The 13,852-nt window shown below is 39.6% G+C and overlaps 1 protein-coding gene across 8 annotated transcripts in view; it reads right to left on the reverse strand.

Moving 5' to 3' along the window:
- The window catches only part of GLRA2 (glycine receptor alpha 2), a 120,573-nt gene that overhangs the window by 14,897 nt on the left and 91,824 nt on the right, over nucleotides 1-13,852 (reverse strand). For 6 of the 8 annotated variants that reach the window (XM_026796293.2, XM_014270417.3, XM_014270418.3 and 3 more), the window contains exons 8-9: nucleotides 12,413-12,562; nucleotides 10,515-10,634 (exon numbers count right to left, since the gene is read on the reverse strand). In XM_026796293.2, the coding sequence (XP_026652094.2) occupies nucleotides 10,515-10,634; nucleotides 12,413-12,562 (270 nt within the window). The remainder of the gene's footprint in view (nucleotides 1-10,514; nucleotides 10,635-12,412; nucleotides 12,563-13,852) is intronic. The other 2 variants (XM_005491785.4, XM_005491784.4) reach the window with 1 other exon arrangement.

Here is a 13,852-nt window from a genome sequence, read left to right on the forward strand (position 1 = left end):
GCTAAAGGAGGCAAATGTTGGACAGACTCACAAGAGCCAGGTGTGGCAGCAAGGAACATACAGCAGTGACAGGAAAAAGTGAGGTGCTGAGAACATTGGCTGGGATGCCACATGCAATAAAAACACCACTAGGTTTCACATGGGCTTCAAAAATATTCATGAAATAGCAGCTGTTAGATTCAAACACAGCATCTGATGAAAAAGATATGTCGTCATTATATAAATCTGATATTCAACCCCAGCTACACAAATACTCACAAGAGAACTCACCAAAGAGGAAAGCACTAACAGTACAGAGAAGTGTGACAAAAGCAGCAGTCTCCATGCATCAAGAAGTAAAATTCAAATAGATTATTTTTACAACAAAATAACACAATATAAGCCGCAAAGGAAAGTGAACTAAGATCAAAGAGCAAATAAGAGACAGGCAACATAAACAGGCATCCCCAGTATCTAGAAGTCAAAGAACAGCAGCATACAGCACCAGAGCATCTTAAAAGAGCTGTCATGTCTTTGGGGAAAAACATCCTTTGTGCAAACTTGAAAAAAAGCAGTATTTACATTTAGGAAGCAAGACAACATTTTCTGTGCCTGAAAAAAGCTACCTTGTCTCGACTTTTTTATTGTTTTTTCTTCACACTCCTGTCTGGTCCCTATGAAAAAAGTACATTTTGTGTCTCCATTGCATGAACATCTAGCACAGGTAACAGTAAGGGCAGCATAATAAAAGACCAACCCATTAGAAAAAATATAAAACTGACTCCACTAGAGTTCATGACAGACAAATCTAGGACATCTTCAAGATAAGGTACAAAATGTCAGTTCTCAAAGACATTTTAAAAGAGAACTGCAACAGCTAGATAATCAATTGCTTTTAAAAAAGTCTAAAGCCAAGGTGAAAGTTTGGAACAGCAGCACTGACTTAACATTTAAAAAGGAAATCATTAAACACTTTTAATTATGAGAGGAAATAATCTTGTTTTCCCCATTGCTTTTTCTTCTTTGCATAGGCTAAGGACCACCAGTCACCCCCCAGCCACCATCCGAGAAACCTGAAATGGCAGAATGAAATTGTCTTGTTCTAAATCCCTAAATGTGCTGATTTTGTTCCTGCTGTTGTTTGTGTAATTGTGCAAACAGAAATACATCAGATAAGGAAAGAAAACTAGCACAACTGCCTCCCCACCTTTGTCTTTCAACCCTGCCCTCCTTGCAGGCACAGTCACTGAACTCAGGGTTACTTTGCTCGTGACAAATACCCACCAAACACTGTGGATATGCACTACAGTTTGCAAAACCATTAGTCATCCTGTTTGCTTTCATCTAATACAGAGTTTTGGTCATTTCTATCTTTGGATTCACCTCACACCAGATCTTCCTCCGCTTCCAATACCCTTTTCCCTCCAGCCTGCACTCCCATTGGCTCCAGTGGCCATACAGACTCCTAGTCCCACAAGTGATGCAGACCTCATATGAACAACTCATAGCAAGTTTTAAAGAAGTATTTTAATAATTCATGAATCATCACATTGAACTGACTGCTCTATCCATAAATAGCAAAGGCTGCTCATCACAAAGATACCACCTCTGGTTTGGAAAGTCCTTGAGCTGCAAAGTCCTGGAGCCCAGGAGGATGCATCAAGGACAGATTGCTGCCAGAGAGCTTCCCATCAAGGCAGAGCCCTGGCCCAACACAGGACAGCCTTCTAGGAGTTTGTCATCTCCAGATGGAGCTTCCCACAGCACAGAGATGTGGCCAGCTGCTGAACAACTGCCTCATGAATTTCAAAGCTACACTGGCTATTTAACTCAAAAGTCTGGATAATGACACAAATAAATGTTCCTACCAAATCCTTTCATTTCATGACTATAATGCTACATGTTAAGATTGAAAAGGTGACAAGTCTGTTTTTCCTAAGATGAAAACCTGAAAATGAGAATCTAAATTCAATGTTATGCCTTTCCATAGGCATTGTTAAAACAAGTTTTTATAAGCATTAAAAAACCCTATAATAAAGATATATCTTATTTCTGATAGGAATCCAGTTTTATGGGGTCCATGATAAGAAATGAAATTGTTGCTAGCTAGAAAGGTAGAGCTGAAAACAAATGCTACATGAAAAACACAGTGAGTAGGTTGAAAAACCAAAAAACATCTTTGCAAATGAGGACGAGCATCTAAGCTCATGCTTGGTAGGAAACAGATGAGAAGTAATTAAAAAACAAGCTATATGGAGCAATAATTTTGAAAGTAGCAGATAAATTTTAAAAACGCTAATCCTTTTTAATTTTGCTTGAGAATTCATATCTAGAAATATTGGTGAGGCTACCTGGAGTGAGAAGCATGATACCCAAATGTAAGATGCTCAAAAGGAGAACCAGAATTAATAAATTCAGGAAAACTGAAGCCTGGGCATGGCAGGATATGCCAATATGGGGGAAAACTGGCAATTACTAAGTAGGCAGGCACAAAACAAATCCAGAGACCTCTGTGGGAAATACAGTGTAAAACTAATGGAGGGAGAATAGTATCTAAAATAAGTTATGCCACTTCTGCATTTTGGTATTGGACACACACACACACACACGCACACATACATGTGTGTTTGTTCCAAAATAAATGCCTTGGAGGTATTTGTTTGTACCCCAGGAGGCACCTGTCTGATGGAAGATCAGCTGTCATTACGGTCAAACAAGGAAACTGCAGTGAAATAGGTGCATAATTTGCCTCTATTCCAAAGGATGGGGCAAGAGCTTGCAAATCTTGAAAGAAAGGCCACTGTCTTCTGCAAGAGCCACTGGAAGGTTATAAGCAAAACACATAAAGTCTATTAGCAGGGCAGGAAAGACACTGAACAAGAGCACATAGTGATTTTTCAGAAGACTTGATTAACCACTCATTGGTGTATACCCCACCCATTCTGGACACGCAATGAAACACTTGCACCAGACAAATACCCCTTAATTCATCTAACTAGGTGTGTAATGGTGAAAAAAGAGCATTAGCACCTTGAAGGATTTACACACAGAATTACCAAGGGCTATAAAAGACCATCCTGTGATGCACAAGTTCTCTCTATCTCACCAGTGGCATCATGCTTTATTAGACTTGCTAGAATTTCTTTTCCTGTGAGGATCAGCACCAAAAAAAAAAAAAAAAAAAACAAAAAAAAAAAAAAAACCCAGAAGATGAAAATTCTGCTGATGGGGCAAATGAATAGATTTGGTGCCTGATTCCACTGAGGAAGTAAGAAAGAAATCTGGCATAAATTAACAGATAATAGATAGATAAATGTCATGGAAATTTTGTGCTAGAGAGTGTCAAGACTGCTACTTGCAGATGCCTGTAAGACTTTACATCCTGAAGAGAAAATGCACAACTTTCTATTCTAGAATGGTGTGCAAGATCTTGTATGTGTGCAACTCAGATAACCTCTAATGAACAGAGTTTGTGATCTCTATTCTAAAATAGCTATTCTTTTGACAGATGAAGATTACAGAGAACCTGAAAACAAGTCTCTACCACCAGCAGGCTTGGGAAGGCTTAACAGAAAAGGGAATGAGTCACAGGCAGAGCACTTCCACAGGACTAGCAGAAAGGGTTATATCACAACACACATGAGGAACCACTTGAAGAGAGTGAGGTGAAGCATGAAAGCAAAGGTGTCATGTCTCCTAAGAATCTTGTCATGTTACTGCAGAGAAAATTAAACCTTGGACCCTTGGTGAAAAACTTGCATTTATGCAGGTGGATTATTTGTATGTACAAATGAACACACGTATCTATATGAAAAATTACATATAAAAGTTAGAAATTAGATTACTTTAAGAGTAATCTCCTTCCTCATCTATTCTATCCATCTGCTCCCAGTAACACCCAGTGCAAGATTAGTGTTACCCCCCACCAAAAAAATACCCAAACAAAAAGGAAACCCACAAAAACCACCAACAAAAAAGCAACCAACCAACCAATCAAACAAATTAAAATATCGGGCCACAAGAGAAATACCCAACTACAAGTTATCACATTGTAGTAAATAGCATCTTTCTCCAGCAGTGGATCAAGAGGAATATACACATGTGATCATTAAATCAAGCCCCATGAGTCAGAATCAGGCTCTGAGTGATCAGCTTGCCATAAGAAAAGCTGTCAACTTGAACAGGAATGACTATAAACAAGGCTGTTTTCCCCCAGGAAAAAAAAAATAAAGGTGGAGAAATAAATGGTTTCAACGTCACTTTTTTAAAAGTACTGTAAAAACTGGATTTTACTGGAACCCATGAAGTTTTTCAGACTTGAGAGAGAATGAGCTTTCAGCAGCCTGGTTAATACAATTTGGTTTTGAACAATGCCATTTGGACAACATCATTACAGAATGCTTCACAATTAATTACATTCAAATAGCAACTTCAATCCCCTGTGGAGAAGGGGATTAATTGGGTCAGATGTAAATATGCATTTCATGGATCCTACTGAACACTTGCCCATCTCACCAGTTTCCATGTAATTTGATACAACTGGTGTAGTATGCTCTGGAGATCCACAGGGCAAGCAGGGCTGCTAGTGAGGCTGGGAATACATGGGTACAGAGTGCTGGCATTCTCAGCCTGCATTGTTCTTGGCTCTAGCTGCTCAACCCCTTCACTCTCTTGTAGAAATACTAATTTATATTTACCAACACTGAAATATTTTTTTGCTGTTGAAAATGAGGCTTGGGACAGAACTCAGAACTGATATGAAGCATCACGACAGACCCCCGGCAACGACGGATCAGAAACTGCTCCCATCCTGGTGCCTTCACTTCCTCCATTGGAAAGAGGACCTGGCCATCACAGCAGTGAGAAACCCTGACACCAAGGCCTTACTGGGTGCTGACTCTGGCCATGAAAGAGTCAAGATAAGCTACCTACAATGAAAGAACAAAGTTTGGGGGTGAAGTTGTCTCCTGTGCTGCCTAAGCCTATATCTTTGGATTGTGATGGCTTTTCACTCTCTGTCTGGAGTGATATGAGGTGGGCCAGAACACATCCAATGAAAGTATCACCATTTTCTAAAATAATCTGGAAAACAAAAATCTGGTGCCTGTGGCAGATGGTTCTTGAAAAGCCACTTGCTGCTTTAAAGCTTCAAAAATAAGAACATTTCCTGTCTCTTTCTAACTTCCTTTGCCCTATTTTCAGTTTGCACTCTCCCCTAGGTATAATAAGAAATAAGACATTTGCACCCAGCTGGAGAGTACCTTTCACGAGCTGGAAAACTGCAGAGTTCATTTTTGGTGTGTCTCCTGCTGTTCAGGAGTAACTAACAGGACAAACTTGAGTGAAGTGCAAACTTCAGTCTCTAAGGCTTGTCAGTTCAGAGCTGATTCTCTCAGCCACTGCATGCTGGGCAGGTACAAGAGAGGACTCAGAGTTTCTAAAGCAAAGTTCCCCTACTGAGCAAACAAGAAAAAACTTTATCCAGCACTCCTGACTTTTCCAGTCCTACCTGTCCCATGTGGTACAGCACACAGTCACTTCATCATCCCAGACTGGAAGTACTCTAAAATTGCTGTCCTGCAGCTTATGTCCTGTTCCTATCCTATTAGACCATAAGGAATAATTTTTTTAAGTATTTGCAAGCTGGGCAATGTGAGTTATTATACTGCATCATGTCCTGTTTGCTGCTTTGGTGCCATGCATGGTCCCTACAGTTCCAATATCTGTCTCCCGCCCCACAGAGTACCACTTGTTGTACCTCTGATCAGTTCAGTGGGTATAGAAATTCATCATTCTGCATCCCCACCAGTTACCCACTTCTCTGGTTTCCACCCTTTCTAGATTAGCCATGATTTTCTTGTTCTCATTTTCTGTGTGTTTCTTTTCTTGTTTGTTTGTTTTGCTTTGTTTTTGTTTGCTGTGGTTTTTTTGTGGTTTGATGCTGTTTGTTTGGAGTTTTTTCCCCCCAGAAATTCTGATTTTTTTTCCTGATTTTGTTCTCCTGGTTTTTCTTCTACTCTGGCACCTGGATTCCATTACTCCGGCTTGTGCACTAGCACTCTACCCACTTCAATTATTGTTCAGATATTTGGGACTTTCTCAGGAACTGGTATGACATGTTCCATAAATTGGTCTGCCAGTTGTTACAGAATGTTTCGTGTTTTTTTATTTGGTTTTCAGAATTCTCTCCCTTGAAATGCAAGAGAAAGAGAATTCTGAAATGCAATCCATTTTCTCTTCTGTTTCTTGGTTTGGGGCAAAACATCCACCCCACCACAGTCCATCATCTTTTTGTGTCTGATGCAATAAAATACACAAAACACAGTAATTTGTTTAGAATTTTTAACCTTCCTTTCTCCAGTAAGGGAGGGAAAAGCTTCCATTTCACTTTCAATTACCCTTGTAAACAGGACACTATGAAACCAAATTTTTCTCTTCCACTGTTTCTTTGTCTGTGTTTGCTTTTCACCGAAAAATCTACCTTTCCAGTAAATTTAGGCTCTCCATCTGTCTAACTGCTCTTATTAGAATTTTTTTAAACATTGCTTGGATACCACCCCCATGGCTGAATTGCTTTTTTTTACAGGTTTGCTCTTTCTTTGGGAACTCATGTCTCTAGATTTGTGCCTAGAGCTAGACTAAGGATTTATATCAAGATAATTTTCAAATTTGAGATGACGGGGTTTTTAAATGTTTAAAGTACATGAGATATGTCCATTTTATAAACAATACCGATACTTCCACTGATATTAAATAGGGCCACTCTTAGCTTATTCACGCTCAATATAAAAAGACAGAAAAGGACATTCAGATGAGCCACAAAGTGACATAGCAACATGATGCAGCGAATTGTCTATTGTTTAACTACAGCTAAATATTCAATGCAGTTGTATGTGGGACTATAACTTCAAGCTAAATGATAATTTTTTTTGTACTTATCCTCTACTGGATTTTTATCTGCACAGTTACATTAAAGCACTAATGCAATTGCCCTGGAGAAATAAAAGTAACCACAGTATCTTGAGGGTGTTTATCTACAGCAGAAGCTACATGCGCTTTAATCCATTAAGTAAGCAAGATGTGAGAGAGAGAGAGAAAGAGCCATTCAGACTCAGATTCCTATTTTTCACAATGAAACTCGTGTGTTTGAGCTTGTTCAGCGAGTCCCAAAAATAGCTCAGCAAAAGGGCTTTCCTTTGAGCACTTCCATTATTCACATGATGCGGCACCTTACATAACGTGCGCGCACACATCCTCCCGCCGAACGCGCTGCGCACGGTGACAGCAGGAAAACATTCCCACCAGGGACAGCCGTGCCAAGTGCGTTAAAGGCAAAGCCAGGCTGAAGGCACTGACTTTTTTTCTAGGGGCAAGTCTAGAAAACCATAGAAAATTATTTTGGGATCTGACAGAGGAATTTCAGTACGATTAAAATGGTAGAGATAGTCTGTAGAAGCTGGTGATGCTCAATGCATATCTGTTCTCCTGTTGAAAGGTAGAAATACTGTATTATCTCAGTGACTTTGTTTGGGCACTTGTGGTACTTGCTTCACCACTGGCCGCTCCATCCAAAGGCCAACAATGCTCTGAAGAATTCAACCAGGTTCTTCCAGCTTTGCTTAGAGAGTTATCCTTTGCTTCTGTAATCACACTTAGTCCCAGTCCCTGCTCTTTCACTTGAAAACACCATTTGTGACCCCTTTGCTAATCTGCATGCATGTGGATCCCCTTGGTTGCAGCATTGTTATTTGTATTGCTCTGTGCTCCCTGCACATGGGATTATACCTGTCACATCTCCCTGCACAGTTCTTCATTCAAGCTACAAAGTATTGCTTTTAACACTAACAGTCCCAAACTTAACCCCTAGTCTTGGTCACACTGGTAACCATCACACATATAATTTAGGAAGTCATCTTTGAGATGCTGATATGAATACTAGTGTACTGTGATTCATTTTGACTACTGATCATATAAAATAACAGTTATTGTTTTCCAAAAGGGATGATTGAACCTGTGTAAACAGTTCTGCTTCCCTAGAAGCCCATCATTTTGAAAACCAAGAAATAATGTTTAATTATTAAAAAGCATATTTTTAAAATAAGTTATTTTCTTTCAAGTAATCTGGCACCATAAAAATTTAGAATTTAATATAATGTAACTTCCTCAGTACCTCAGCACATCCTCAGTACCATTAGACTCCTGGCTTCTGCAGCCTGTACTCTCTCTATTGCACCATGATATACAAGAAATAGGCAATAATTTCTCTCAGCAATCAAGTATTAAACACAAGCTTATTTATAATGATGGATATATTTAACTTGAGCAGAAAGGCTACATGAACGTTTAGGACAAACTTTGAATGCTTCCTTCCATAGAAATTGCATGAGGAAGACAGACAGAGTGAAGCACTGATAACCTGAGGATAATGTGATTTTGTGTGTGTGGAAGATGCCTACAAGTCCTGATAAAGCTGTCTTTTCAAATGGTTCACCCGTAATACAATTTCTGGACAATTTAATTACAACAATACAACCCAGATTTTTCCTAGAAAAACATTAACAATCTGATGCTTGATTTAGGAGATTTGATGGTCTCTTAAGATGTCTGCTCAGACTAACTGGTCTGAGGATTGCAGCACTAAGAAGAGCAAGTCCCAGCACTGACAATGACAAAAGCAGTGCCAGAGATACAGGCTTACAAAACTGAGAACAGGTATTTTCTTGTCCTGTAGATGAAGTTGCAAATCCAAGAACCAAGGCCAGGTGTACTTCAGCACCTTTTTCCTCTCCCTAGATTAGCACTGAGCGATGCAGTGTAGATACTCAACCACACTCTTACACTGTCTGCTCTTGACTACGACTTTCACATTTGCATTCAACACAAGCTTTGGTTCAGTGAGCAATACCTCAACAAATCAAGTTCCCTGCCTGTGAGGTTCCTTGTGGCACCACAGGCTCTGCTCCTATGTTCTCTTCTGTGCATAAACATCCTTCTCTTGAGCAGAAAGCTGCAACCGTGGCAGCATTGCTCCAGAAACCTCTGCCTTGCTACATCTCCTCTGTTGACCTCTCAAGTGTGCATCAGTTATGTGATGGGAGTTCTCCAGGGGAAAACAATACCAGAGCAGCTCCAGCTCTTAGGGCTCTGCAGCGAAGGCACTGCAGCGACACGGCCCTTCTGAGAACCTCCCTGGCTGTCTGTGTAATGCACAACATTCTAAAGGAGAGGAGAGGTTTCTGCAAGCTTCTCTAAAGGAGGGGATAACCACAACTTACACAAACTTTAACTGAACTACCTGCACTTTGTAATTGGTGAGATATGCAGCACTGAGTACTTGGACTTCTTTTGTAGCTGTATGCACCAGCTTTTCAGTGGCAGCATACTAATACTGGTCATATCTCCTAGAAAGCCCCTGATTTTTTCTTCTTTTTATATTCAGTTTTTGTATGTATGTAAATATTATTAGAAAGTACAATAGAAAATATCCAGAAAGTAAGGCTCTCTTCTGCTGCTTGATGTTGTAGCTCTGAAAGCAAATTATTTATTGCATTGTAAACCCTCCATCTTAATTTTGCTCCGTAATATGAACTGTGAGTTTTGCTTTGATTTTGGAAGCTACTAAGTCCCTTTACAGTGTACAAAATTCACTGAATTCATCTGCATTTTATAATAACATGACTTCACAGAGCTTGATCAAAGTTGGAAGCCTATTACAGCTCAAGAGTATCTCAGACAATATTTTTGTTCTGGGAAATCAAGTCCTGAAAGATTAAAACCCCAGTCCCATTTTATTTAAATGAACACATTTCATTCCTCAGCCACTAGTAGCAAGCAGTGAGCTGCACACTAAGCTTGTTTCTTTCTCCATCATTGATTTTATTGCCTCCACAACTCACCCCTGCTCTTGATGTATCAGATGCTATCATATTGCTTTTGATCTGCAACGTTACACGGTGTAAAAGATTTTAACTTCATGGCTCTTCTCCAAGCAAATAAAAAGAAACTAAGGAAATACTCTTTTCATTCATAGCTATTCATACTCCACTAAGCAGAGCTTGGAACATCATGATGAGGAAGGCTGCAGGTTGACAGTTCAGGAGTAAATACCACAGCAAGAAAAATGCATTTTGTTATACATACCGCATTCTGTTGGAACACGCTCATCTGAAAGATGACACAATGTGGGATTTACTGTCTCAAGGCATTTCCTATGGCCCTCTCCCCCCACCCCATTCACTCTATCTTTACACAGGATCAAGCTGCTGAATATGCATGCACTTTCCTCAAGAGGTTTGGAATAGGGGTGGCATAGCCCAGCCACAGTAAAAAGCAAGCATAAGGGTGGGCTATAAGATTGTACAACATGAAACTGCTGTTCATGCTGGGGACAGCACTGTGTATTTTGTGGGGGCATTTAGCAAAGAGAATGCAAGAGACTACTAGTGATGCCAATCAAAATGGTCCATTTTGCTGATTTATGGCATCGTTGCACATACTAAATCTCTCTTGTTTTCTCTTTCTCACTACAGCTTTACCCTCAAACTTGAATTGCCGATCTGATTCACTGTCCCGTAAGCTGATGACTCTTTGCTCCGCAAGCCATTCATGCGCCGCACGGACTCAACGCTCTCATTCCCAACAGCCACAGTCTGTGCCTGTCCCCAGAGTGTCAGCATAGATAGCAGCAGCAAGAATGGGAATACCACAGCAGCAGCATGATGACACACACACACACAACAGGCAAAGAGAAGAATGGCTTGGTTAGAGAAGACCATCATGCAAAACAACGAGAATCACTTTCAATGCAAAATAAACTGAGAAAATCGTGAGAGACAAAATCAAGTACAGAGGTGCAGAAAATACCTCCTAAAGAGGTCTTAGTAACATTCCCTATTTTGAAATTTGTGCAACCAGATTCATAGGAAAAAAGCAAGCCTATGTAAATGGATAGGCCTCGCTTACTCAGCTGCATATTTCCTTGTATTTAATTATGCTGCTACCTATTTTGCAAAGAATCCGTGCACCCCGAGGCTTAGGATAAACACAAGTCTTCTGCTGATTTGGTTTTAAACAACTTTCTTTTCACAGTCACCAAAATAATAGCTTTCGAAGCAGATGAATGACTACTACCGAAATCTCATAAACTTGAGTAATGTCACTGGATACTGTTACTTACCAAGGACGGCTACTTGTTCACAAAAACAGATCTTGCATCCAAAAATGAAATTACAGATGCCATACAGAAGCTTCTGCTGCTGCCATGCTGGGTTTGAAAACAAAGGCTTCTAGTGGCAGCACGTGTGGCCTGTAGACAAGCAAGCAGCTCTGCTCTCTCCTGTAATCTAATCTTCACTGGAATCTCAGTTCATCTGACAATAATATTAAACTAGAGAACAGCTTTCTTCCCAGAGTATCCATCAAATATTACATTACCTACAGAACATTTATTAGACAGGCCTGTCAAAACACAAATCCTCTGTGCCATTGTTGTCATCCCTCTTGTAAAGGAAACCATTATATGTGGCTTGAAGCACTCGTGCAGCTCAAGCAAATATTTACTTTACCTAGCAAATATATATGTAGAGTTTACAGTTCCAGATTCTCTAGACATGGGAATGATCATGACTCGAATAAAATTCAATTTAATGTCTACTCTTGTCTTCTCATTTAATGGGAAAAAAACCAACAAAACAACCTAGGACAGATGGACAATCCTCTAAAATTATTTCTAGACTGACATCTAGGTTATGAACAATCCCCTCTTCTACATGTCAGTCACTGGCATAAAATTCTGTGATGATGACAGTCACAAAGAGGTCTTTTGCTAAAAATTTGAAGTTTGCATCAGAGGCAAACTGTGAAATGACAGAAGCCCAAGAGGAAATTCTCCTAATCCTTCTCCTTTTTTTAAAATGGCCATGTTTCCTGGTTTCAGATGGGAAAGACACCAGCTGCTGGTGGTGTAAAAGGGAGGGCAGAACTGCAAATCATTGCAATGGGCTATCCTAGGGAATCTCCCATTTTAGCATAGCTAGGCAGTACTAGAAAAGACAGATCTCAGGCATGTTCATGATGACAGCACACCTGGATAATATCATTCCTCTATTATGTCATTGCATCCAACTGCTCTTTATCCACTGATGGTGCCATGTAGTAGCACAGTATTTGTAGAGGTCCAGCTGCCTCAGCAGTTGCATGAAGGGAAGAAAATTCTTGGAATTGGTGACCAATTACTGACATTTGTCAATAACTTAATATGCTGCAAATAAACTCAGCAGCCAATTACGAACTCTGTATCGAGGAGTAAATCACTCAAAAGGAAAGTTTAGAAAAAGGCTCTCCTGCAAGGGCAAGAAGTGAGGTAGGAAATCAGCTACAGATGAGCAGGGCAGTGAGGGCACATTCAGCCTCCCCAGGTAAAGAGCAGCTGTACCTTGTTTTGTCTTCTTTGCCTTCTCCGAAGCCTCAGGAATTCTTTGTGCTGCCGTGAAACAAAGTTGACTGCTGCATATTCCAGCAAAGCAGCAAAGACAAAGAGAAGACACACAGCCATCCAAATGTCGATGGCTTTAACATAGGACACCTAGAAAGAAATAGGACACAGCATGTTATATCTCAAACTACTTCCTAACTGAAGATATAGATGTGAAAAAAATAAACACATTTTTGCACAGCATGAGTTCCACGAGGTGGGTTTTTCTTATTCTGTGTTTTGATTTGTTAACTCATTGGCTGATAAAAAAATACATAATTGAACTATTAATGAAAATGAGTGTCCACAAAGAATGCATAAAAGAGCTATTTCCTTTAGAGAAAAATCAGGGCTACTTTAACAAAATACAAGTGTTCTTAGAGTCACAATCAAAGTTTGGAAAAAAGAATACAAATACAAGATATGATAAAAAACCTATTAAAAAACCATTGTAGAAAGTTTATAGGTTTCACCTTTTTAAATTTTTATACCATAATGCTTAATTAGCTATATCTGGTATCCACAACCTCAAAGTAAACTCAGAGTATTCTATTGTATGGGCTGATACAACTTTACCAATTAAATATTCCATCCTAGTTGCTTGATACCTTTACCCAACATCTCTATAAGAAAAATAAATCTTCATAGATATTATCTACTAAAAATACCCAAACAGCTGCCTCTGTTCTAGTAAAAATCTATTCTGATTTTAATTGACTGGTCCACAGTAAAATCAGATATATGACAGCACTGCAATGTCACAAGATGTTTATCATATTACCCACATTGGGCCAAACAGTAGCCAATTAATGAGCTACACACTATGCATATCAAAGGTACATTCTCCATGGGTGTTTGGTCTCTGCCTTTCTTTGTAGTCTTGCGGTTTTTAAGCAGAGACCTTATGATTAGGTAACAGCAGGTTGTCTCTTTTGTTTATCAGGTATTACCTCCTGAGTGGAATTACAATGATCTGACTTAATGTCTACAATGTACATGTGAGCTAGTTGCATAAATTACTTTGACATAAATAAATCAAGGAATGAAGAAAAATGGGCATATCTAGGATGCAAGGTATTTGAACTATTTTACATGTCTTTTCTACAATGAGATTAATAACACCCAAATAGAGTTTCTTCTTCTTCATGTCTGCAAGGAGGAGCTTAGAACACCTCTGTTGGCAGAGGCACCCAGGGCTTTACATAGTTGTCTAAATAACAGCATCACAAATTGACACATTAGGTACCTAACATCCATTTGCTAATTCAGCAGAGCACAAAGCTTCAGTATCTCACATTAACCAGTGCCCTGGAGATGCCTCAGATACTCAAGGTCACCTCAGTTTGACAGAGACCCATGGCACCCCCATAGATATGAATCAAGATGAGGAAAATGGACTGT

This window comes from Zonotrichia albicollis, chromosome 2, assembly GCF_047830755.1.
Source record: "Zonotrichia albicollis isolate bZonAlb1 chromosome 2, bZonAlb1.hap1, whole genome shotgun sequence".
In the NCBI taxonomy this organism is placed as follows: domain Eukaryota; kingdom Metazoa; phylum Chordata; class Aves; order Passeriformes; family Passerellidae; genus Zonotrichia; species Zonotrichia albicollis.